The following is a 26,468-nucleotide window of genomic DNA, read 5'->3' on the forward strand; positions in this document are numbered from 1 at the left end:
CGTTGGTGGGCCATGTCGTGTCGGTGGGCCGACTAAACTGAGCTCAGAAGTCAGCGGGCCGCCGCCAAAGGGCGACCATCTTTAATTCTACCAGATAAAGTCACGTGACTTCGTGCGTTTGTTTTGTTTCTGTTGGATGTGTTCCTGTCATTGACTTATTGGGTACACGTCGATAGATCCATAGGTCATCAGTATCTCCTCTCCATATGACATTATTAGGTCCATATGACATCAGTATGTCCACATGAAATTTGTAAGTGTACATGACATCAGTATGTCCACATGACATCAGAATGTCCACATGACATCAGTAGGTCCACATGACATCAGTAGGTCCGCGCGAAGCAAAAAATGGGTCCCATTACACCATTAGTTTTAAAAGTGGGTCACGTGACACCAGCTTAATTATCGATGAGCTAAAGCTACACCAAGACCGGTAACTCGTGGTTAGCTTAAATACCACCAGGAACCACAACTCTAATTAACAATTTCTCAGGCGGGATGGGGTAGTTTAGTCACACCAGACACACAATGACGTCACGACATCTAGTGAATACAGAAGTCATGTCACCTCACCAACTCTTGAATGTCATGTCTATCTCTAATTCCATGACGTCGTACGTCACAACGGAACGTTTCTTATACAGGCGCCATCGGGTCATCCATAAATGACGTCACGCTTTTTTTTGACGTTTTTACCTCCCCCCCCCCCCTCCGTCACACGTCGACACAAAAAGCCAGACCCCCCCCCCCTAAAATGACATCACACCTCAGCCTACGACCCTCCTCAAAATTGTGCAGTTGAATTTTTTTTTTTAAACATCGATATTTTTCCAAAATGTTGTCTGAAATATGTCAAAATATAGTACTTTAATCAATTCCTACTATAATTTATTAAAACTGTTTTCTAAACGCTAAGTAACGTCTAAAATTCGTTTTCTAACATTTCTTATCTATAAAGCAAAAGTGTGACGTCGCACCATCTGAACCCCCCCCCCTCCCCCTCATCACACATCGTCACAAAATTTCCGACCCCCCCTCCCCCCTACTAATGTGATGTCATTTATGGACGACCCCTAAGTCAGCAACTATCTTGTAAGTAAAGCCGCCATCTTGTAAGTCAAGCCTCCATCTTGTAAGTCAAGCCGCCATCTTTTATGTCATGCCACCATCTTGTAAGTCTAGCCGCCATCTTGTAAGTCTAGCCGCCATCTTGTAAGTCAAGCCGCCATCTTGTAAGTCAAGCCGCCATCTTTTATGTCATGCCACCATCTTGTAAGTCTAGCCGCCAACTTGTAAGTCTAGCCGCCATCTTGTAAGTCAAGCCGCCATCGTGTAAGTCAAGACACCATCTTGTAAGTCAAGCCACCATCTTGTAAGTCTAGCCGCCATCACGCCGTAGTTCCGTATCTCGCGAACCCTATGACGACGGCCATTTCTGTACGGCCATACATGATTAATTGAAACTAGGGACAAGACAAAGGAGGGGATTTGTCTTAAGTCTTGACAAAATGAATTCCCTCATTAGGGAATACTGTGGAGCTAATGCATTAACGATTGGGGGGGGGGGGGGGGAACTAAGTCTGAGAGAGTTGGGGAGGGGGGAGAAGCGAGGATTGTGGAAAGGGGGGGGGGTGGCGTGAAGAGGTAGAGAAGATTGTGTGAGGATAAGATTGGTGGCGGGAGGAGGGGAGATTAGGAGGGAGAAGGGTGAGGGGCGGGGTGTTTTCATCCGCTGTGTCCTAATGTCTGCGATTTGGTTCTAGTGGCGCCGTACGGCTGGTTGGGATTAGGTTCTAGTGGCGCCGTACCGGTTGGGATTTGGTTCTAGTGGCGCCGTACCGGTTGGGATTTGGTTCTAGTGGCGCCGTACCGCTGGTTGGGATTAGGTTCTAGTGGCGCCGTACCGATGTGGTTGGGATTTGGTTTTAGTGGCGCCGTACTGGTTGGGATTTGGTTCTAATGGCGCCGTACCTGTTGGGATTTGGTTCTAGTGGCGCCGTACGGCTGGTTGGGATTTGGTTCTAGTGGCGCCGTACCGGTTGGGATTTGGTTCTAGTGGCGCCGTACGGCTAGTTGGGATTTGGTTCTAGTGGCGCCGTACCGGTTGGGATTTGGTTCTAGTGGCGTACGGCTGTCGTTGGGATTTGGTTCTAGTGGCGTACGGCTGTCGTTGGGATTTGGTTCTAGTGGCGTACGGCTGTCGTTGGGATTTGGTTCTAGTGGCGTACGGCTGTCGTTGGGATTTGATGGAGTTTCGGGGGTCTGGGTAAAACACGTCCAGGGTTTAGTAGGCTTTAGAGAACAGTAGCCACACGCTAGGTACCACACACATCTTTGCTACATTCCACACACATATCTTAGCCACATACCATATAGCACATACATATTTAAGCCACATATAAACACACATAATTATATTATCCTCACACCATATTAATAAAACGTTCAACAACTCTAGCTAGATCTAAACAACTCTAGCTAGATCTAATTTAACATTTTCATTAACATTCCATAAATAGCCCTGTCTACCTTATAATAACAGCCTCCCTCCCCCTAGTCACCCCCTCATCCCCTTACCCCGTAAATCACATATAAATAAATGATCACCCGATATATTTTTAATGAAACGACTTGCCTTACCGGGAGAAATGATTTCAACTTTTGAGATTTGAGACTCATTAAATATTAATTGGAAATCTTTCCTCCTGGCCGCTTGACGTCTGCTGGTCAGGTTTGATTTCTGCCTTGTTATCCGAGAGTTTGTTTCGTGTACAATTACAAGTTTTACTTTTTATTTAGTTCTGGTCAGAAACAAAATATAAAACTTGATTGGATCGGTGATACACGAAGCTGGCCAGATTCGTTTTTTAAAATACATTCTTATTTTCAGACAATTGAAAGTTGGCTTTTGTTTCAACAAAACTCTAATGAGGCTAAATATTTTTAATTATCTTATGTAAACCACCATTTAATTTTTTTAAATAACTTCGTTAGAAATAAGGTTAAATAGAATAGATAACTTGAAACATTATAATATTTAAATCGTAAGTTAAAATAGGGTCAGTGTCTTAGGAGCTAAATAACAGTCGATACAACATCGAAAAACAAATATGGATCCAATGTACGTGTGTGAGGGAAGTGTGTCTTTGTGTGTTTGTGTGTGTCTTTGTGTGTGTGTATGTGTGTGTCTACTGTATGACGTCTGTGACGGAAAGAGTGTGTGTTTGTGTGTGTGTGTGTGTATGTGTGTATGCCACGGGCCAGACGTAGATATGCCGCCAACTTGTATGCAATTATTTTTTCCATTAAATTATGGCCTCATTTGTCGCCCCTTGTCCGCCTGACCCCCGGGCCATCCCCACCCTGTTTGCCCTTCCCACGGTCCGCCATGTTGGCAGCCTGGAGTCAAAGCGGTGATGGTGAGTAGAGGATATGTACGTGGTTTGTTGTAAACATATGGGGAGCTGTCGAGTTGTTGGTACACAACATATGGGGAGCTGTCCAGTTGTTTGTACACAACATGGGGGGGGGGGGGGAGCAGTCGAGTTGTTTGTACACAACATGGGGGGGGGGGGAGCAGTCGAGTTGTTGGTACACAACATGGGGGGAGCTGTCGAGTTGTTGGTACACAACATGGGGGGAGCTGTCGAGTTGTTTGTACACAACATGGGAGGAGCTGTCCAGTTGTTTGTACACAACATGGGGGGGGGGGGAGCAGTCGAGTTGTTTGTACACAACATGGGGGGGGGGGGAGCAGTCGAGTTGTTTGTACACAACATGGGGGGGGGGGAGCAGTCGAGTTGTTTGTACACAACATGGGGGTGGGAGCTGTCGAGTTGTTTGTACACAACATGGGGGGGGGGGAGCAGTCGAGTTGTTTGTACACAACATGGGGGGGGGGGAGCAGTCGAGTTGTTTGTACACAACATGGGGGTGGGAGCTGTCGAGTTGTTTGTACACAACATGGGGGGGGGGGAGCAGTCGAGTTGTTTGTACACAACATGGGAGGGGGGAGCTGTCGAGTTGTTTGTACACAACATGGGGGGAGCAGTCGAGTTGTTTGTACACAACATGGGGGGGGGAGCTGTCGAGTTGTTTGTACACAACATGGGGGGGGGAGCTGTCGAGTTGTTTGTACACAACATGGGGGGGGGAGCTGTCGAGTTGTTTGTACACAACATGGGGGGGGGAGCTGTCGAGTTGTTTGTACACAACATGGGGGGGGGAGCTGTCGAGTTGTTTGTACACAACATGGGGGGAGCTGTCGAGTTGTTTGTACACAACATGGGAGGAGCTGTCGAGTTGTTTGTACACAACATGGGGGGGGTGGCAGTCGAGTTGTTTGTACACAACATGGGAGGAGCTGTCGAGTTGTTTGTACACAACATGGGAGGAGCTGTCGAGTTGTTTGTACACAACATGGGGGGGGGGGTGGCAGTCGAGTTGTTTGTACACAACATGGGAGGAGCTGTCGAGTTGTTTGTACACAACATGGGGGGGGGGAAGCTGTCGAGTTGTTTGTACACAACATGGGGGGGGGGGAAGCAGTCGAGTTGTTTGTACACAACATGGGAGGAGTCACCAGTACACACCGGCAAACATACTAAAGTTTGACAGATCGACACACAGACAAACACCCAGACAGACAGACATTAACACTGCCAGACAGACACACTGACAAACAGAAAAACTGACAGACACTCTGAGGAACAGACAGACGGACGGACACACAGGCAAAAACATTGACAATCACATTGACAGACACAGCGATAGACACATAGACAGACATCACACATAAACGTGTACACACTGGGACCCTTTGATATTTATTTCCTGATGGAGACATTTTTTTCCAGCTGGACTAGAGAGGAATTGGTTATAAGGGTGGGTGGGGGTGAGGGGATAGCCCCTCCCAACACCTCATAGCATCTCCCACGTCAACCCAATCGAAGGTGTCTCTGTGTGTGTGAGGGGGGGAGTAACAAAGTTACAGCCTTAAATCTCATTGTAAAATCTCATTGTAAAATCTCATTATTAAAAATCCCGGTTTCCCCCTCATAAAGCTCCGCGTATTGTAAACAAGCTATGATGTAACCTTGGCACGCATGCGCAGATTGACCCTCTCCTGTGAGCAGGTCTAAACACTTGAGGAATATAAATTAATTTAAACTGTTGGATCGATTTTTTAGTTAAAGTAGTCGGACGTTGTTGTCGCTGTAACTATGTAGTATCGTGTTGTGTCGTAGGTCTACGATGTATCGTGGTCTGTGTTAAAATTTCGAGATATTAAAAAACTTCAAAAATTCACTTCACCTAGCTAAATATTAATCATACAAGTAATATATCAAATACATTATCTAACCAAAGACCTTAGCTAACAAAAGACCTTAGTTAACCAAAGACCTTTGCTAATCAAGGACCTTAACTAACCAAAGACCTTAGCTAACCAAAGACCTTAGCTAATCTAAGACCTAAGTTAATCAAAGACCTTGCTTTCAATATTTGAATAGCGTTTCATATATTGTACGTAGCCTGCACAATTATCTTTCAATTTATCGTCTAAGCTTTGTATGTTTTAAAGTTTGAGTCATGAATGTTGACATAATTAACTTAAAGTTATGCTGATGTAAACAATGACTTATTATATGACATCTAATGTCATGTTTGGCATTAGAAATGTCAAGTTGACATCACGGGCTTACACGGTGTACTCACGGCCAACAAGTTGTATACAGGGGACGGGAAGGGGAGGGGGTGCGGGAACTTATTTTCTTCATCTGCAAAAAAAAAATGTGTCGAGGCTGTTGCCATGGCAACAAAGTGACGATGGCGTTTAATCCAAAGCCGGTGCCCGCCCGTCAGCAGCCATTTTCTACTTCCGGCCGAAACAGTAACTTAAAAACCTAACACACAACACAGCGGCTTAGCTAGAGAACAATACAAGTGTCTGCTGGGATGTGCTTGTTGTATATCTACTCTAGTCCGCGCCATTGCAGGTCCCATGTATATATATATATATATATATATATACTAGGCATACTGCCTAGCTTCGCTTAGGTTTTTAAAAGGCATTTGAGAATTTGAATACTTAATTATTTAGCGATGGATTGGGTGTGGAGTGCTTTAATAAGTTTAATAAGTTTAATTTAAACAGTAATGCTAACTTTAGAAAAAATGTTTTTGTTAGTCATTTACATGCAGATGCGTAGAGTATTTTTTGAAAGTACGCAATGTATAGCTAAAATGGAATTAGAACTACACAGGTTTCATGAACAGTATATCTCATAGTTTATATTACATTGCCTTTTGAAATTAATTAATTAATTTAATTAACATACTTAGCTAAATTAACAACTTAATTTTGTACTAAAACAAATGCTATACTTCGTCATTTTCTGTTTCTGTTTAAAATAGTATACAATTATTTGAAAAATAATAATTTTAAAAACGTTCCCTCCCTTGAAAACTGAACGTATGACGTATGTCATTGTTTACTTATATTGTTTGCTTATATAAGAAATTACGTTATATGAACTTATTTAACGACTATAATGGCTGTTTCCGACGGGAATAAAGTTTTTTTGTTACCCTCCAGGGTCGGTCTACGACGTCACATAATATTAAGGGGATCGTTCGTCAATTTATTTATATATTATATATATATATATATATATATATATATATATATATATATATATATATATATATATATATATATCTCATATAAGGAGAATTTCACTCAAGATCATCTTTTAGCCCTCGTCGAGGGCTTTGAGTCTGACCAACAGTTTTTCCATACGGCCTAGTCATCTATAGTAGTGTATGCAAAAACTTAGCATGATGTACAGACATTAAGTAACCTAAAAATTGTGTTAAAATTTCCCTGTTTTTCCCATAAAATACAAAGATTATATAGGGAAATACAACTGGTCAGTTTTGACCGCTTTACGAAGTTTTCCCAGAATTGCCGAGTTTTTTATGAAACCCCTAGGTGTTCTTCTACCACCTCACAAAATATCAAGGGGGGTCGTCGGAGGAAATTTTTTTTCGTAATAGAGCTCATATAAAGAGAATTTCACTCGCGGTCACTTTTTAGCCCTCGTCGAGGGCTTTGAGTGTAACCGACAGTTTTCCCTAAAGGTCAAGCCATTGACCTAGGAGTATGCAAAAAATTAGCCAGATATACTGAGGTTAAGTACCCTAAAGTCTGCGTTGAAATGACCCTCTGTTTTTCCCATAAAATACAAAGATTATATAGGGAAATACAACTGGTCAGTTTTGACCCCTTTACGAAGTTTTCCCAGATATGCCGAGTTTTTTGTGACACCCTAAGGCGTTCTCCTACCACCTCACAAAATATCAAGGGGGGTCGTCGGAGGAAAATTTTTTTCGTAATAGAGCTCATATAAAGAGAATTTCACTCGCGGTCACTTTTTAGCCCTCGTCGAGGGCTTTGAGTGTAACCGACAGTTTTCCCTAAAGGTCAAGCCATTGACCTAGGAGTATGCAAAAAATTAGCCAGATATACTGAGGTTAAGTACCCTAAAGTCTGCGTTGAAATGACCCTCTGTTTTTCCCATAAAATACAAAGATTATATAGGGAAATACAACTGGTCAGTTTTGACCCCTTTACGAAGTTTTCCCAGATATGCCGAGTTTTTTGTGACACCCTAAGGCGTTCTCCTACCACCTCACAAAATATCAAGGGGGGTCGTCGGAGGAAAATTTTTTTCGTAATAGAGCTCATATAAAGAGAATTTCACTCGCGGTCACTTTTTAGCCCTCGTCGAGGGCTTTGAGTGTAACCGACAGTTTTCCCTAAAGGTCAAGCCATTGACCTAGGAGTATGCAAAAAATTAGCCAGATATACTGAGGTTAAGTACCCTAAAGTCTGCGTTGAAATGACCCTCTGTTTTTCCCATAAAATACAAAGATTATATAGGGAAATACAACTGGTCAGTTTTGACCGCTTTACGAAGTTTTCCCAGATATGCCGAGTTTTTTGTGACACTCCTAGGTGTTCTTCTACCACCTCACAAAATATCAAGGGGGGTCGTCGGAGGAAAATTTTTTTCGTAATAGAGCTCATATAAAGAGAATTTCACTCGCGGTCACTTTTTAGCCCTCGTCGAGGGCTTTGAGTGAGACCGACAGGTCTGCCCTACGGTCAAGCCATTTTCCTATAAACATGCCAAAAATTAGCCAGATGTAAAGAGGGTAAGTGCCCTAAAATCCGTTTTGAAATGACCCTCCGTTTTTCCCATAAAATACAAAGATTATATAGGGAAATACGACTGGTCAGTTTTGACCCATTTCCCGATTTTTCCCGGACATGGCGAGTTTTTTGTGACACCCCAAGGCGTTCTCCTACCACCTCACAAAATATCAAGGGGGGTCGTCGGAGGAAATTTTTTTTCGTAATAGAGCTCATATAAAGAGAATTTCACTCGCGGTCACTTTTTAGCCCTCGTCGAGGGCTTTGAGTAAGACCGACAGGTCTGCCCTACGGTCAAGCCATTTACCTATAAACATGCCAAAAATTAGCCAGATGTAAACAGGGTAAGTGCCCTAAAATCCGTTTTGAAATGACCCTCTGTTTTTCCCATAAAATACAAAGATTATATAGGGAAATACGACTGGTCAGTTTTGACCCATTTTCCGATTTTTCCCGGACATGGCGAGTTTTTTGTGACACCCCAAGGCGTTCTCCTACCACCTCACAAAATATCAAGGGGGGTCGTCGGAGGAAATTTTTTTTCGTAATAGAGCTCATATAAAGAGAATTTCACTCGCGGTCACTTTTTAGCCCTCGTCGAGGGCTTTGAGTAAGACCGACAGGTCAGCCCTACGGTCAAGCCATTTACCTATAAACATGCCAAAAATTAGCCAGATGTAAACAGGGTAAGTGCCCTAAAATCCGTTTTGAAATGACCCTCTGTTTTTCCCATAAAATACAAAGATTATATAGGGAAATACGACTGGTCAGTTTTGACCCATTTCCCGATTTTTCCCGGACATGGCGAGTTTTTTGTGACACCCCAAGGTGTTCTCCTACCACCTCACAAAATTTCAAGGGGGGTCGTCGGAGGAAATTTTTTTTCGTAATATAGCCCATATAAGGCGCCGGTCAGTCGAGGTCAGTTTTGACCCCTTCTCCGTAGACTTTTCGGCCAACCGTCACCGGCCTTCGTGTTCTATTGCCCGAAGGCACCATCGTGCCAAATTTGACGCGCCTGCGGCGCCGGGAAGTGCCCTATCGGGCACTTGACCACTTTGCTTTATATATATATATATATATATATATATATATATATATATATATATATATATATATATATATATATATATATATATATATATATATATATATATATATATATATGCCCTAGATATACACATAAACACACATATTTACACACACACACACGCACGCACACACATATTTTGTCAACATGTCTACTGACGGTCTATGGAGCAAGTGAAGTAGATTTCACCTGTTTCTGTGACCTCGGCATATGAAGAGATAGTGTGGTCAGAAATAAGCCCAGCCGCCTTTACACTCCCTAACGTGAGTTAGGTACCCACCAGAGCTGGGTGGACTCAGGGACTCATGCATTAAATAAAAGCATGTAAAAAGACTTCTGCTAGTAAATTAATTATGAATGTGAAACAGATCCTTAACATCACAACACATCTCTCATGAAGAGCAATAGCCGTGTGGTTGTATTAGCACCACCAAACTCTGTACGAAGCACCTTCCACATCAGTTGTATATAGAGCTTTTCTTAAAATTGTGTTTGGCTTAACTATTACAATGATGAACTGTTATACTGTTAAACTGTTATACTGTTACACTCTCAAATTGATATTATGTTAAATAAATATCCTAATGATGATGTTAAACATGTACTAAACAGAAGTGAGACAAATGTTAATCCGTTAACCCGAATAGTGTTAAACCTGTCTACCCACACGTCTCAATGTTTAACCGTTAACCCCCACAGATCTGTCAAATCAACTGTTTACCTGGGGCGCCTGCAGGTCAGCATGACATTGAGTTAACCGTCACAATGACGTCACGCGTTTGGTGCCAGCGACAAGGATGTCATTCCTACTGAGAAAGGTGAGTGACCTAGTTTTTTTTAAGGTAATTCAGACCGGTCAATGACCTCTTTTATGTAGGTCATATCCACCCTTATATACCCGTGAATGTAGCACCACCCTTATACACCCATGGATGTAGAACCAGTCTACTTTTGGAGTGTAGCTCTATTCTTCTTTTGGGGTGTAGCTCTATTCTACTTTTTCGGGTGTAGCTCTATTCTACTTTTGGGGTGTAGCTCTATTCTACTTTTGGGGTGTAGCTCTATTCTACTTTTGGGGTGTAGCTCTATTCTACTTTTGGGGTGTAGCTCTATTCTACTTTTGGGGTGTAGCTCTATTCTACTTTTGGGGTGTAGCTCTTTTCTACTTTTGGGGTGTAGCTCTATTCTACTTTTTCGGGTGTAGCTCTATTCTACTTTTGGGGTGTAGCTTTATTCTACTTTTGGGGTGTAGCTCTATTCTACTTTTGGGGTGTAGCTCTATTCTACTTTTGGGTGTAGCTCCATTCTACTCTTGGGTGTAGCTCCATTCTACTTTTGGGGTGTAGCTCTATTCTACTTTTGGGGTGTAGCACCATTGTACTTTTGGGGTGTAGCTCTATTCTACTTTTGGGGTGTAGCTCTATTCTACTTTTGGGGTGTAGCTCTATTCTACTTTTGGGGTGTAGCTCTATTCTACTTTTTCGGGTGTAGCTCTATTCTACTTTTGGGGTGTAGCTCTATTCTACTTTTGGGGTGTAGCTCTATTCTACTTTTTCGGGTGTAGCTCTATTCTACTTTTGGGGTGTAGCTTTATTCTACTTTTGGGGTGTAGCTCTATTCTACTTTTGGGGTGTAGCTCTATTCTATTTTTCGGGTGTAGCTCCATTCTACGTTTGGGTGTAGCTCTATTCTACTTTTGGGGTGTAGCTCTATTCTACTTTTGGGTGTAGCTCTATTCTACTTTTGGGGTGTAGCTCTATTCTACTTTTGGGGTGTAGCTTTATTCTACTTTTGGGGTGTAGCTCTATTCTACTTTTGGGGTGTAGCTCTATTCTACTTTTGGGGTGTAGCTCTATTCTACTTTTGGGTGTAGCTCTATTCTACTTTTGGGGTGTAGCTCTATTCTACTTTTGGGGTGTAGCTTTATTCTACTTTTGGGGTGTAGCTCTATTCTACTTTTGGGGTGTAGCTCTATTCTACTTTTGGGGTGTAGCTCTATTCTACTTTTGGGTGTAGCTCTATTCTACTTTTGGGTGTAGCTCTATTCTACTTTTGGGGTGTAGCTCTATTCTATTTTTGGGTGTAGCTCTATTCTACTTTTGGGGGTGTAGCTCTATTCTACTTTTGGGGGTGTAGCTCTATTCTACTTTTGGGGGTGTAGCTCTATTCTACTTTTGGGGTGTAGCTCTATTCTACTTTTGGGGGTGTAGCTCTATTCTACTTTTGGGGTGTAGCTCTATTCTACTTTTGGGTGTAGCTCTATTCTACTTTTGGGGTGTAGCTCTATTCTACTTTTGGGTGTAGCTCTATTCTACTTTTGGGGTGTAACTCTATTCTACTTTTGGGTGTAGCTCTATTCTACTTTTGGGTGTAGCTCTATTCTACTTTTGTGGTGTAGCTCAGTGGCATTTTTTATGAGAAGAATTGTATGAGAGGGTTATGTTGTATTGTATGTGCTAAGGTTCAGGAAAGATTCATACAAGATGAAGCTCATGAGAAGTTATGTTGTATGTATGTGATAAGGATTGCATGCGAGGGTTATGTTGTATGTATGCGATAAGGTTCATACAAGAAGCTCATGAGAAGTTATGTTGTATGTATGTGATAAGGATTGCATGCGAGGGTTATGTTGTATGTATGCGATAAGGTTCATACAAGAAGCTCATGAGAAGTTATGTTGTATGTATGTGATAAGGATTGCATGCGAGGGTTATGTTGTATGTATGCGATAAGGTTCATACAAGAAGACGCTCATGAGAAGTTATGTTGTATGTAAGTGATAAGGTTTAGGAAAGATTCATGCAAGAAGCTCATGAGAAGTTATGTTGTATGTATGTGATAAGGATTGTATGAAAGGGTTATTGTGTATGTATATGATAAGGTTCATACAAGAAGAAGCTCATAAAATGTTGTATGTATTGATCCTGGTTGATTACACAGCTGTGTTTGTTCTACGTCAACTTTGTCTGTGTTTGCTGTTGGGTGGTCCGTGTCTCGCTTTACAGATGTTACATCATGGTGTCACTTGGTGGGGTGTCATGTGGTTGGGTGACTCATGGTGTCACAGTGTGGGTTGACTTATGGTGTCACTTTGTGGGCTGACTCATGGTGTCACTTGGTGGGGTGACTCATGGTGTCACTTTGTGGGGTGGCTCATGGTGTCACTTGGTGGGGTGTCATGTGGTTGGGTGACTCATGGTGTCACAGTGTGGGTTGACTTATGGTGTCACTTGGTGGGGTGACTCATGGTGTCACTTGGTGGGGTGGCTCATGGTGTCACTTGGTGGGGTGACTCATGGTGTCACTTGGTGGGGTGGCTCATGGTGTCACTTGGTGGGGTGACTCATGGTGTCACTTGGTGGGGTGGCTCATGGTGTCACTTGGTGGGGTGACTCATGGTGTCACTTGGTGGGGTGACTCATGGTGTCACAGTGCTTAATTGTGTTGGAGGCGTGGTCGAGTCGGCAAAAAACTCATGGTTCGAACAAATTCTCGAGTTCAAACCCACTGGCAGATAAATCTCGATCCCCTTCAACACTAATAATTAAGAACGAAGAAGAAGAAGAAGAAAGAAGAAGAAAAGGGAGAGAATTGTATCACAAACTTTCAAGTTCGTAACAATGCCGTTCGTTTTTCGATAAAAAATATAAAGATGAAAAGCGCTTTGAATTAACTTTTATTTTATATAAAATAATTAAGAAAATTTTTGAGATATCGGAAATAGAATAAAGTACACCTACCGGTTAGCTGAAATCGCTCAAAAGTTGATAGAAATGTACTTACGGAAGCTTATACTCAGTGTTTCTTCCAGACTTTTTTCTCCGGGGGGGCACTTGAAATCTTCGGGGGGGGGGGGGGCGGTAAACTTTCTTCGGGGGGGGGGGGGGGGCGGACACTGTTAAAAGTATATATTTTCTATATAAATTATATAAATTTCATTTCGTTCGGGGGGGGGGGGGGGCGGTAAAAAATTTTCGGGGGGGGGGGGGGGGGCTTTGCCCCCCCGAAGAGATGCCTGGAAGAAACTCTGCTTATACTTATATATAAAGATTTCGTCCACCTGAAGTGAAACGGTTCTCAAGTTATCGGGTTTACACGGCAGAAAAAAAAATACAGCTTTCGTTTACCGGAATTCACTCAAGTTGACAGAAACTAGCATATTGTAAGGCGATTTATTATACACTATTTCAGGGGTCGGCAACCTGCGGCTCGCGGGCCGCATGCGGCTCTTTTGATATCAAGATGCGGCTCTCATGCTCCTTGCACAAATACTAATAATCTTAATAAAAAAATAAAATATTTGAAATAAAAAAATGTTAGTGGCTCTTTAAAACTAGGGAAATTTTGAAAATTGTAACTTTTGGCTCTTCCGCTTCAAAAGGTTGCCGACCCCTGCACTATTTGATTCCCCTTTAAAATGTATTATTAACAAGGGAAACAACTTAAAATTAAGAAATTTAACTTATAAAACAATGTAATTGTAAAGAGATGAAAATGTGGGTCATAAATCACCGCCATTTATTAACTAATATTTTAGTTTATACAAAATAATTTTTTTTAAATGAATCAATCATAAAGTTTTAATTACTTTAGTATATTTAAAAGTCAAAACTTATAAAAATACAAAGCACTTTATTATTTATATTTGGACGTGACTAATAATGTATTGCTTTCTATGATCTTGTTGCTGGTGTTAATAATAATTCTTAAAATGTGTGTATTCTAAAAAAAAAATTTAAAAAAAATTAAAAAAAAAATGTGTGTATTCTAGACCATGGGTCAGCAAACCGCGGCTCGCGAGCCGCATGCGGCTCATGTGATATTGAGATGCGGCTCTTCAGCTCCATCCACAAATATTTATAATTATTTTTTATTTTCAAAAGTCATAAAAATATTGTTCAGCAACACTCGGTAATGAACGATAAAATAATAAACATAAACAATAAACACTCGCTATTCCATTAAAATAGGAACTACTCCCTATTTCAATGTACTTCCTATTAACTTGTCTATCCCAAATTGAAACATTCAACTTCATGGTGGAGATCACATAGAAACTAAATGAGCTAAATATAAAAACTGCATGAAAAGGAAAACCCAGCCTATGCCTTGCTTGAAGAAGATGATTGTTTCTAAAAAAAAATACTTCAATTTTGTTGAAGACCCGGGGAGTGGTAAATTACTTTATTTCGAAAAAAATATGATAAAACCAACACCACTATTAACATGAATCACTTCAGCTTTGCTATAAACAAAAGTAATGGTGAGAGATTTGAGCAATTCAAAAGAAATGCATGTACTCTGACGTTCATAGTAGATTCTTTCAACACAAAAAGTCATATACTTTGATTACTGATTTTATTATTCTAGCAGAGCTAGATAAAATACTTTCATATTTTTTCTGCGAAACATGTGTATGCTTTTATTTGTGGGGTGACTTATGGTGACACTCGGTGGGGTGACTCATGGTGTCACTTGGTGGGGTGACTCATGGTGTCACTTGGTGGGGTGACTCAGGGTGTTAATGGGTGGGTGTGACTCATGGTGTCACTTGGTGGGGTGACTCATGGTGTCACTTGGTGGTGACTCATGGTGTCACTTGGTGGGGTGGCTCATGGTGTCAATTGGTGGGGTGACTCATGGTGTCACAGTGTGGGTTGACTTATGGTGTCACAGTGTGGGGTGACTTATGGTGACACTCAGTGGGGGGACTCATGGTGTCACTTGGTGGGGTGACTCATGGTGTCACTTGGTGGGGTGACTCAGGGTGTAAATGGGTGGGGGTGACTCATGGTGTCACTTGGTGGGGTGACTCATGGTGTCACTTGGTGGTGACTCATGGTGTCACTGGTGGGGTGGCTCATGGTGTCACTTGGTGGTGACTCATGGTGTCACTGGTGGGGTGGCTCATGGTGTCACTTGGTGGGGTGACTCATGGTGTCACAGTGTGGGTTGACTTATGGTGTCACAGTGTGGGGTGACTTATGGTGACACTCGGTGGGGTGACTCATGGTGTCACTTGGTGGGGTGACTCAGGGTGTAAATGGGTGGGGGTGACTCATGGTGTCACTTGGTGGTGACTCATGGTGTCACTTGGTGGGGTGGCTCATGGTGTCACTTGGTGGGGTGACTCATGGTGTCACAGTGTGGGTTGACTTATGGTGTCACAGTGTGGGGTGACTTATGGTGACACTCGGTGGGGTGACTCATGGTGTCACTTGGTGGGGTGACTCATGGTGACACTCGGTGGAGTGACTCTTGGGTCACTTGGTGGGGTGACTCAGGGTGTCACTTGGTGCGGTAAATCATGGTGTTATGGCCTCACTCCCCACCCTAGACTTTCACGTTGGAGTCACCCACATATTCTCAGTAGAGTTGTGTATTTAACTTAAAGTCAGGTCGAATTTTCGACCCTCAATCCACATCTCATCAAGTCAACTTGTAACTCAAGTCAATTTCTAAGTTAAATGGATAATCAAGTTTTTCCTTCGCAGTTTTTTTTTTCAATCGGTTTCACCCCCACCCCTCTATCGGTGTCTTCCCAATCGCCTAAATGGTGTCACCTCACCCCTTCTATTTGTGTCTTCCCAATCGCCTAAATGGTGTCACCCACACCCCCATAAAATAACTACATCGCTAACGAAATGCCACCCATTTCTCCAGTATCCAACGAATGTACTACATTTGAATTATAACCATAACCATCTTTGATGTGCCCAGCTTTTAACCTAACACAAACTAGATCCCCGCCCCTCGGTCCTAAATCCCCTAGCCCTGTGTCACATGACCCTAGATCTGACCCAGGGGACGGCTCGCACCAACTTAAAAGCTCCCTATTTGTCGTTAACTCAGCTCAATCTGACACCCCCGTGTTTATTGCAATGTAAATCACTCATCTTTTTTATGTCATCGGAAATTCCCGCTCTAAACACGTGAGCGGGTCTGACCCCGAATGACCCAGACGCCGCTGTTGTATGTTGGTACAGGTCATCAAGCCGTGGAACGCCGCCAAGGATGCCAGTAACACCAACACCTCCGACAAACCCGTGTGTCCACCGTCACCTGACCTCTCACACTTGACCCCGGATGAAATCAACGTCATCAATGACGTCATACGGCGCCAGGAGGAGTTTGACCGGCAAGAGGCGAACAGGGTCAAGTAAGTTGGACATTTTTTTTTTAAATCAAGGTCAAAGTTCAACATATCTGACCTTGGCCGTAATATTGCTAGCCTGTCATTTACCCCCAATTCAAATATAAACCGTTATAAATTTGACATCGATATATAGATGTCACACGCAAATTTAACACAACCAAATATAACCCTTATAAACTTAACTAAATAAATATAAAAGTAAAGTATCACCACATATTTGCCCTTCATAAACTTGATATCATTAAATATATGCCCCTAATAAACTTGACATCACCAAATATATGCCCCCCAAAAGTCTTGACATCACCAAATATATGCCCTTAAAAATCTTAACATCCCCAAATATATGCCCCTTAAAATCTTGACATCACCAAATATATGCCCCTAAAAATCTTAATATCACCAGATATATGCCCCTAAAAATCTTAACATCCCCAAATATATGCCCCTTAAAATCTTGACATCACCAAATATATGCCCCTCATAAACTTGCCACCACGAAACATTCGTCAACCGACACCTCTTTATACCGATAAATCGATGAAGAAAATCAATCACTGGCCAATACCACGCACCTTGCCCAGTTTTATGTATTACACGAGTCATCTCTCCTTTGTACCGGAAGTGGAGATGACGCCATGACAGATAATTCTCGTTCGCACGTGAGCTTCCCCACGCGAGACCTCGGCCGAGATTTGACCTGGCCACGAGATCTTGTCGAGAATTGACCTGGTAATGTGGGCTTCTTCAGTCTGAGAGATTAAAATTAAATGAAGTTGTATTGTAGTGACACATGGTAGGGAAAAATTAAATGAAGTTGTAATGGCTCATAGTAGGAAAAAAAAAATCAAGTCCTTGTCTAGTGGTACCGACAAATGTGACAGTCTAAATGTGACGTCAATGGTTTAAAAAATAAAATTAGTTCATATTTCCTGCCTCAAAAATAACTAGATGGCAACGTGAAGAACTCAGTTACATTTTAATAAGAGGTTTTTAATAAAAGATTGTGCACATTTTCAACTCAGACGGTGCTAGTCAAAAGATCTTACACACATTTTAAGTAACGTAGGATATAATGAAGTAACGTAGTGTTAGCCAAAAGATTAATGCATACAGACACTACATTAAGTACCACGGTACTAGGCTATAGGTCCAGCATACAGACACTACATTAAGTACCACGGTACTAGGCTATAGGTCCAGCACATGTATACAAGATTAAAGCACACATATACGAGCGCTACAAACTAAACCCAGTGTGACATGTACTACACCATCTTCTATGATTGGCTGGACGCCATCCTGGGCCAACACTAGACAACAGCTACAACAAAATCTGGACGCCATCCTGGGCCAACACTAGACAACAGCTACAACAAAATCTCAAGTGTTAATTCCCAATTTCCTGCCCAGTGTAAGGCGCCCGGTGGGGGGGGGGGTCTGCTAGCGGTAGTGTTTTGTTGAAGGCGGCAAATACCATTTTGTTGTGTGTCAGTCATTGGATGGTTGACTAGCTGTCAGTCAATTGGACAGCTGACTAACTGTCATTCACTTGACTTGGACAGTTGACTAGCTGTCAGTCACTTTGACAGTTGATAATGGAGAAAATATAAAATCTGTTAAATAAAAGCTTCCAACGAACCAGTTTGTAAACAAATATTTTCACAAGTAACCCTAGCTGCACATATTTTATTTTCAGACTTTCAATTAGAAAATGCAATGTTAAACCGCAAGTCATTAAAAATGAAATTTCTTTTTGGCTAATTAACTAAAGAAAAAATTAAGTTGATTTGATGTAAATAGCGGTAATAAAGAAGTTGCATTTTCCTATCTTTAAAAAAAAATCATTTTTAAAAGAAATCTTTAAAATCCACATTAGACCTACACGTGTCAGTTCCTGACGTAAGTCTCTGGTCACGTGTGTGTTCCTGACGTCTCTGGTCACGTGTCAGTTCCTGACGTCTCTGGTCACGTGTGTGTTCCTGACGTAAGTCTCTGGTCATGTGTGAGTTAATGACGTAAGTCTCTGGTCACGTGTCAATTCCTGACGTAAGTCTCTGGTCACGTGTAAGTTTCTGACGTCTCTGGTCACGTGTGTGTTCCTGACGTCTCTGGTCACGTGTAAGTTCCTGACGTAAGTCTCTGGTCACGTGTGAGTTCCTGAACTCTCTGGTCACGTGTGAGTTCCTGACGTCTCTGGTCACGTGTCAGTTCCTGGCGTCTCTGGTCACGTGTCAGTTCCTGACGTCTCTGGTCACGTGTGAGTTCCTGACGCAAGTCTCTGGTCACGTGTGAGTTCCTGACGTAATTTTCTGGTCACGTGTGAGTTCCTGACGTCTCTGGTCACGTGTCAGTTCCTGACGCAAGTCTCTGGTCACGTGTGAGTTCCTGACGTAAGTCTCTGGTCACGTGTGAGTTCCTGACGTCTCTGGTCACGTGTGTGTTCCTGACGTCTCTGGTCACGTGTGAGTTCCTGACGTAAGTCTCTGGTCACGTGTCAGTTCCTGACGTCTCTGGTCACGTGTCAGTTCCTGACGTAAGTCTCTGGTCACGTGTCAGTTCCTGTCGTCTCTGGTCACGTGTCAGTTCCTGACGTCTCTGGTCACGTGTGAGTTCCTGACGTAAGTCTCTGGTCACGTGTCAGTTCCTGACGTCTCTGGTCACGTGTCAGTTCCTGACGTCTCTGGTCACGTGTCAGTTCCTGACGTAAGTCTCTGGTCACGTGTCAGTTCCTGACGTAAGTCTCTGGTCACGTGTCAGTTCCTGACCTAAGTCTCTGGTCACGTGTGAGTTCCTGACGTAAGTCTCTGGTCACGTGTGAGTTCCTGACCTAAGTCTCTGGTCACGTGTCAGTTCCTGACGTCTCTGGTCACGTGTCAGTTCCTGACGTCTCTGGTCACGTGTGAGTTCCTGACCTAAGTCTCTGGTCACGTGTGAGTTCCTGACGTCTCTGGTCACGTGTGAGTTCCTGACGTCTCTGGTCACGTGTGTATTCCTGACGTCTCTGGTCACGTGTGTGTTAATGACGTCTCTGGTCACGTGTGTGTTCCTGACGTCTCTGGTCACGTGTGTGTTAATGACGTCTCTGGTCACGTGTGTGTTCCTGACGTCTCTGGTCACGTGTGATTTCCTGACGTCTCTGGTCACGTGTGAGTTCCTGACGTAAGTCTCTGGTCACGTGTGAGTTCCTGACGTCTCTGGTCACGTGTAAGTTCCGGACGTCTCTGGTCACGTGTGAGTTCCTGACGTCTCTGGTCACGTGTGAGTTCCTGACGTCTCTGGTCACGTGTGATTTCCTGACGTCTCTGGTCACGTGTGTGTTCCTGACGTAAGTCTCTGGTCACGTGTCAGTTCCTGACGTCTCTGGTCACGTGTGTGTTCCTGACGTCTCTGGTCACGTGTGAGTTCCTGACGTAAGTCTCTGGTTCTTGACCTAAGTCTCTTGTCGCGTGTGTGTTCCTGACCTAAGTCTCTGGTCACGTGTGAGTTCCTGACCTAAGTCTCTGGTCCACAGGAAGCTCAAGGAAGATCTGGACAGCCTCCAGCACCAACTGGCCGTCAAGTCCATCGCCGGCACCCAGAACAAGAAGGTCGTTGACCTCCGCCTGTGCCGGCTCTGCTTCAAGACCAAGTTCGCTGACGGGGTGGGGCGGGTGTGTGCCGACTGCCAACAGAGGGTGTGTCCCCAGTGTGGGGCCTTCACCAAGCCCAAGTCTAGCTCCAGGAAAAACAAGGTGAGGGCTGGATCACGTGACTTAAGACAGGCAGTGTGAAGCTACAGTTAGCACCGTGTGCTTTATTTGGTGTGTCATTCAGCTTCTTTTTCATATCTAATTTATAATGTAAGTTAAACTAGTTGACCAGGGTGTCAGACAATATGGATTGGTATGGTTAACTACAGTATTTCTTTCAGATTTTTTTCTCCGTGGGGGGGGGGGGGAGGGGCGGACATTGGTATAGGTATATATTTTCTATATAAATTCTATTTCAACAATATGGATGAGTAAAATCGACTTTGGCCCAAAGTTTCAGGCCTTGCGGTAACATTTGATAATAAGAACAAGGAATAAACCCTGTTCGTTAAAAGACGTTGGTCGTCTACTTTTTCATCGACTTAAGTCATCTGCTCATTCAAATAAGGAGTGGTTTGGGGGGGGGGGGGGGAAGGGGGTCAGCGGGCTGTGTGTATAGTTAGCGTGTGGTGGGTGGGGTGTGGGTGGTATGTTATGTGGGTACGTGAGATGTGAAAGGGCGGCAGATAAAAAAAATGTAACACTTTGGTTGCAAGCGGGGAGGATTTTTTTTCCTATCGATGACAGCTGTTGGTACTGTCGACAAGTCTTGATGTTGTAGGCAGTTGTTGACCTTGGTGGCAGTTTCCGGTACTGCCGGCAGTTTCCGGACCTACCGGCAGTTGCCGGTATCGACCCAATGGCCAATGTCAACAGAATCTGTCTAGTAACTCTAGGCGCTTCAACACGACATCAGCAATCAATGGCCGACGCCGGTCAGTGGTCGAACCTCAAGTCCACATGTGGCTAACTCGGCTAGTTATTCACACGTGGCTAAAGACAGCTACTTGACTACATGTGGCCACTTGTCCACATGTGGTCATTGGTAACTTGTCCACATGTGGTCATTGGGCACTTGACCACATGCGGTCATTGGGCACTTGTCCACATGTGGTCATTGTTTACTTGTCCACGTGTTGTCATTGGTAACTTGTCCACATGTGGTCATTGGACACTTGTCCACATGTGGTCATTGGTCAATTGTCCACATGTGGTCATTGGACACTTGTCCACATGTGGTCATTGGTCAATTGTCCACATGTGGTCATTGGGCACTTGTCCACCTGTGGTCATTGGACACTTGTCCACATGTGGTCATTGGTCATTTTCCCTGGTAGACGGTGGGCCAGTCCACCTCCGCTCACATAGCACATCACATGACAATAAATATCACACATTACCCACACACAGCTACACGCAAACACCAACACAAACTCTCACACAAACTCTCACACAAACACCACCATTACCTCCCATCTAACATCCACTTGACCCCCCTCCCCAGAGCGTGAGGGGGAGGTGGAGGTGCAGACTTTGTATCGCCAGACGTGAGGTCCTGTGCCGGACCGGGGGCTGGTACCACGGTGCCACCGACCCGTCGGACGACCTCAAGAGGAAACTCTCCCAGGTCAATGACCCGGAGGGGGACACGGACGTTGGAAGTAGCACGGTAAGTTTTGAACTGCTAGATCTACACAACTTCAGACAATTACTTACAACAGCACGGTAAGTTTTGAACTGCTAGGTCTACACAACTTCAGACAATTACTTACAACAGCACGGTAAGTTTTGAACTGCTAGGTCTACACAACTTCAGACAATTACTTACAACAGCACGGTAAGTTTTGAACTGCTAGGTCTACACAACTTCAGACAATTACTTACAACAGCACGGTAAGTTTTGAACTGCTAGGTCTACACAACTTCAGACAACAATTACTTACAACAGCACGGTAAGTTTTAAACTGCTAGGTCTACACAACTTCAGACAATACGTGTTTAATATTACTTGTACTAGCACTTAAGTTTTGAACTGCTAGGTCTACACAACTTCAGACAACAATTACTTACAACAGCACGGTAAGTTTTGAACTGCTAGGTCTACCCACTTTATCGTGCTTTAAATTCCTTAAATGAGCAATACAATTACTTCTTGATAAACATTGACATTAATTTTATTATTAAACAATAGCAGATGCAATAAGATACATTTTCAAAGTTATATAAGAAACGTGTAGATAATTCATAGGACTAGCAACTAGTTAAAAGTTAGCTCCAACTGTAAATGTTAACAGCAAATTGTATGTAGGTTGTCGTTTGATCTCTCCCAGTATCACGGTAACTACACTAACCTTGAAGACAGCGAGGCCTGCCCATCTGGGAATCGCACCGATTCCGAATTGTTGCGGCGAATGACGGGATGTTCCACCGCGAAAAATGCGGCAAACGCTAAAAAAGTTGGGCGTCGCCGCTCTCTGCCGCCCGAGTCAGGGGTGGTGGATGACGTCAGAGCGAGATATGATGACGACGATGACGACAAAGACAGTCTGGATAGTCTGATACTGGAGAGGAAAATGTCGAGACGGAGGCGACAGGAGAAGAGGCAGAGGAGGAGGATACGGGCAGGTGAGGTTTGTGGGGAGGGGGGGGGGAGGGGGAAGGGGAGGGGGTGTCATACGGGTTGTCCTTCATCCAACACCATGTCAACCATGTAAACAGCCTCATAGTCATTCAAATAACTCGGGATTTTGTTACCAGTAATAAGCACATTATAATTATGACTAATTAAAACATCATAAATTATGTTGGTATAACCTCATTTAACCACCCACAACAAACCGGATGTAAAAAGCCATGTTAAAATCAACACACATTATGTAAACACAACACACTTTATGTAAACAGTCATCTGAAACACGCCTCATGTAGTTGTTAGCTGGTGGTATAAGATCTCCATAGCCTGGTGATGTAAGATGTTCATAGGCTGGTGGTCAAGTATTTATTGTTATACACAAATAACCTCAAGCTCCCAGTGATGTATGGATGTCGCACATCTATGTGATGTTTTAACTGTTGTCGGGATGATTGACATCAGTATGATGTTTTAAATCTCGTGTGGATGTTACACAGATGCTCGTTTACTGTCTAGATGTTGCATTTCTATGTTGTCTGGATGTCGCACATCTATGTGATGTTTAAACTGTCTGGATGTCGCACCCAAGCCCTACATGATGTTCAACCAACGATGCCCATCCCCCCCCCCCACCCACGGGACACCCCTAACTAACTGCCACCAATGCCCAACCCTCCCCATCCCTCCCCACCCTCCCTTCCCCATCCCTCCCCATCCACGGGACACACCCAACTAACTACCACCAATGCCCACCCCTCCCCACCCATCCCTCCCCATCCACGGGCCACACCCAACTAACTACCACCAATGCCCATCCCTCCCCACCCACCCCTCCCCATCCCTCCCCACCCACGGGCCACACCCAACTAACAGCCGTCTTGGTCACCAGGGCAGCAGGAGCGGAGCGTCGAGTCCCTGTCCGAGCGGTCGCTGCCCGGGGGGTCAGACGATCAGACCAACGACAAGGGGACGCTGGGAAACGGAAGTGGTCAGAGGCGGGACAGTCTCACAAGGTCACTCTGGGGCCACAGCAATTCCTTGAATTCGTGTAAGCTCTTGTCTCTTCTAGTTTTGGTCAGGTTTTTCAGCTGTCAAGGTTTGTCTGGTCTGGCAAGTTTTGTCTGTCAAGTTTTGTCTGGTCTGTCAAGTTTTGTCTGTCAAGTTTTGTCTGGTCTGTCAAGTTTTGTCTGGTCTGGCAAGTTTTGTCTGGTCTGTCAAGTTTTGTCTGGTCTGGCAAGTTTTGTCTGTCAAGTTTTGTCTGTCAAGTTTTGTCTGTCAAGTTTTGTCTGGTCTGTCAAGTTTTGTCTGGTCTGTCAAGTTTTGTCTGGTCTGTCAAGTTTTGTCTGGTCTGTCAAGTTTTGTCTGGTCTGGCAAGTTTTGTCTGTCAAGTTTTGTCTGGTCTGGTCTGTCAAGTTTTGTCTGGTCTGTCAAGTTTTGTCTGGTCTGTCAAGTTTTGTCTGGTCTGGCAAGTTTTGGCTGTCCAGACAAGTTTTTCTGTCTTATTTTGTCCAAGTTTTTTCTGATCTGATCTTGCCAGATTTTTCTTATCTGCCAGATAATTATGGTCTCGTTTTGTTCAGATCTTGAAAAATTATATAAAACTGATTAGTGTGAGCAATTGAGCAATCAATCAAATTAGGTTAAAGTTATGCAAGGGGCGTGGTTTTTGTTTCGTTAACAGGGTTCGCTAATTTATCACGTGGATAGGGTTCACTAATTTGTCACGTCGGTAAGGTTCACTAATTTTGTACAGGGTTCACTAATTTGTCACGTTGGTAAGGTTCACTAATTTTGTACAGGGTTCACTAATTTGTCACGTTGGTAAGGTTCACTAATTTTGTGCAAGGTTCACTAATTTGTCACGTTGGCAAGGTTCACTAATTTTGTGCAGGGTTCACTAATTTGTCACGTTGGTAAGGTTCACTAATTTTTGTGCAGGGTTCACTAATTTGTCACATCTGTTTACACACGTATCACATTACTGTCAAGTCTTTTAGTTCACAAATATTGTCTCACTCGCTGCAGAGGCTGTCGGATCACAGGCAAAATTTGTATTTGTAGTCTTACGTTTTGTAATTTCCAAGTTGTCTAGGTCAAGTCCAAAGGATATCGTTTAATTGAAATAACATGGAATGGAAACATGAACAAATATTACCTCCATATTTGGGTACCATTGATTATGTACCATGGAGAACCCACTGATTTATCTTAGTAGCTTATTTATGTCGTGTAGCATTCTAAGACCCTTGAACTTGTAACCTTTAACCCTTAACATGTAAACCTAAGCAATTATCATACTATGCCACACAACCAAGCATGATATTTTCTAAAGCAACTCGGGCATCAGGCATAGTTTAACTACCAATAATCCTCAAAATCTTCTTCTTCATAATGTCATTTCATGTTGTTTCCATAAAACGTTATCCTTTGTTGTTGTTTTTAAGATAAATAATTTTTAAAGTATCCCAATAACATAGGATTCTAAAAGTGAAAAATAAATAAAATTAAAACAAAAACTCCGGTAACTCATCTTGGGGCCATTTCCCTTCTGTCGATGTAATTTAATTTTAATATTTTACATATCAGCATATTTACAATACTTTGGCAAGTTTAAAATCATTAGTTAGTAAAAATTAGTAAAAAAAAAAATAATTTAATAATTTTTTACAATGTAAAAACAAATGTTAATTTCAAAATTGTAAAACATAAGAAATTTTTTAAATTTGGAACTTTATAGTTCTAAACTAAGTAAAATATTTTTAAAATACCGACTGACTAGGAAAGTTAATTACTCTAAAGAATCGCAGTTCACTAATTTGTCTCGTTAGATCACTATGTGTCACTTTAGTATAACATCATGTGTCACTCTAGTTCTCTATGACATGATATCTGCTCACTTTAGTGTCACACAAGATGGCTCTTGAATTGTGAGTCCTAGTTAGTGTCACGTCAGTAGGCTAATGTGTCAACGTCAGTATGCTAATGTTCACGTCAGTAGGCTAATGTATCACGTTAGAAGGCCGATGTGTCACGTCAGTAGGCTAATGTATCACGTCAGTAGACAAATGTGTAATGTCACTAGGCTATTGTGTCACGTCAGTTGACGTATGTGTCACGTGTCGTGCAGGTGTGAGAAAACACTCCCCCATCAACGAGAGCAAGGGCGACAACTCCGAGGGGTCATCGACCTCAGTCAGCAGTGTCTTCTCGTCCTTCCGTGACAGCAGCGTGTCAGATGGGTTCAATGGCATGTCACCAATCATGTCACCAATCATGTCACCTTCATCACTCAAGTAAGTTTTTAAGTGACCTTCATCACTCAAGTAAGTTCATGTCACCAATCATGTCACCTTCATCACTCAAGTAAGTTTTTAAGTGACCTTTATCACTCAAGTAAGTTTTTAAGTGACCTTTATCACTCAAGTAAGTTTATGTCACCAATTATGTCACCAATCATGTCACCAATCATGTCACCTTCATCACTCAAGTAAGTTTTTAAGTGACCTTTATCACTCAAGTAAGTTTTTAAGTGACCTTTCTCACTCAAGTAAGTTTTTAAGTGACCTTTATCACTCAAGTAAGTTTTTAAGTGACTTTTATCACTCAAGTAAGTTTTTAAGTGACCTTTCTCACTCAAGTAAGTTTTTAAGTGCCCTTTATCACTCAAGTAAGTTTTTAAGTGACCTTTATCACTCAAGTAAGTTTTTAAGTGACCTTTATCACTCAAGTAAGTTTTTAAGTGACCTTTATCACTCAAGTAAGTTTTTAAGTGACCTTTATCACTCAAGTAAGTTTTTAAG

At 42.9% G+C, this 26,468-nt stretch overlaps 1 protein-coding gene across 3 annotated transcripts in view; it reads left to right on the forward strand.

The window, feature by feature from the left end:
* LOC131948491 (regulating synaptic membrane exocytosis protein 1) overlaps positions 1 to 26,468 on the forward strand; it is a 112,522-nt gene that overhangs the window by 66,254 nt on the left and 19,800 nt on the right. For 2 of the 3 annotated variants that reach the window (XM_059310082.1, XM_059310083.1), the window contains exons 3-9: positions 10,008 to 10,126; positions 16,295 to 16,467; positions 19,979 to 20,198; positions 21,541 to 21,705; positions 22,367 to 22,661; positions 23,558 to 23,716; positions 25,796 to 25,961. In XM_059310082.1, coding sequence (XP_059166065.1) covers positions 10,106 to 10,126; positions 16,295 to 16,467; positions 19,979 to 20,198; positions 21,541 to 21,705; positions 22,367 to 22,661; positions 23,558 to 23,716; positions 25,796 to 25,961 — 1,199 coding nt within the window. In that variant the 5' untranslated portion in view covers positions 10,008 to 10,105. The remainder of the gene's footprint in view (positions 1 to 10,007; positions 10,127 to 16,294; positions 16,468 to 19,978; positions 20,199 to 21,540; positions 21,706 to 22,366; positions 22,662 to 23,557; positions 23,717 to 25,795; positions 25,962 to 26,468) is intronic. The other variant, XM_059310084.1, reaches the window with a different exon arrangement.

The sequence above is a fragment of the Physella acuta genome, unplaced genomic scaffold (assembly GCF_028476545.2).
Source record: "Physella acuta isolate Inbredline_101_S28 unplaced genomic scaffold, ASM2847654v3 ptg000059l, whole genome shotgun sequence".
Lineage (NCBI taxonomy): Eukaryota > Metazoa > Mollusca > Gastropoda > Physidae > Physella > Physella acuta.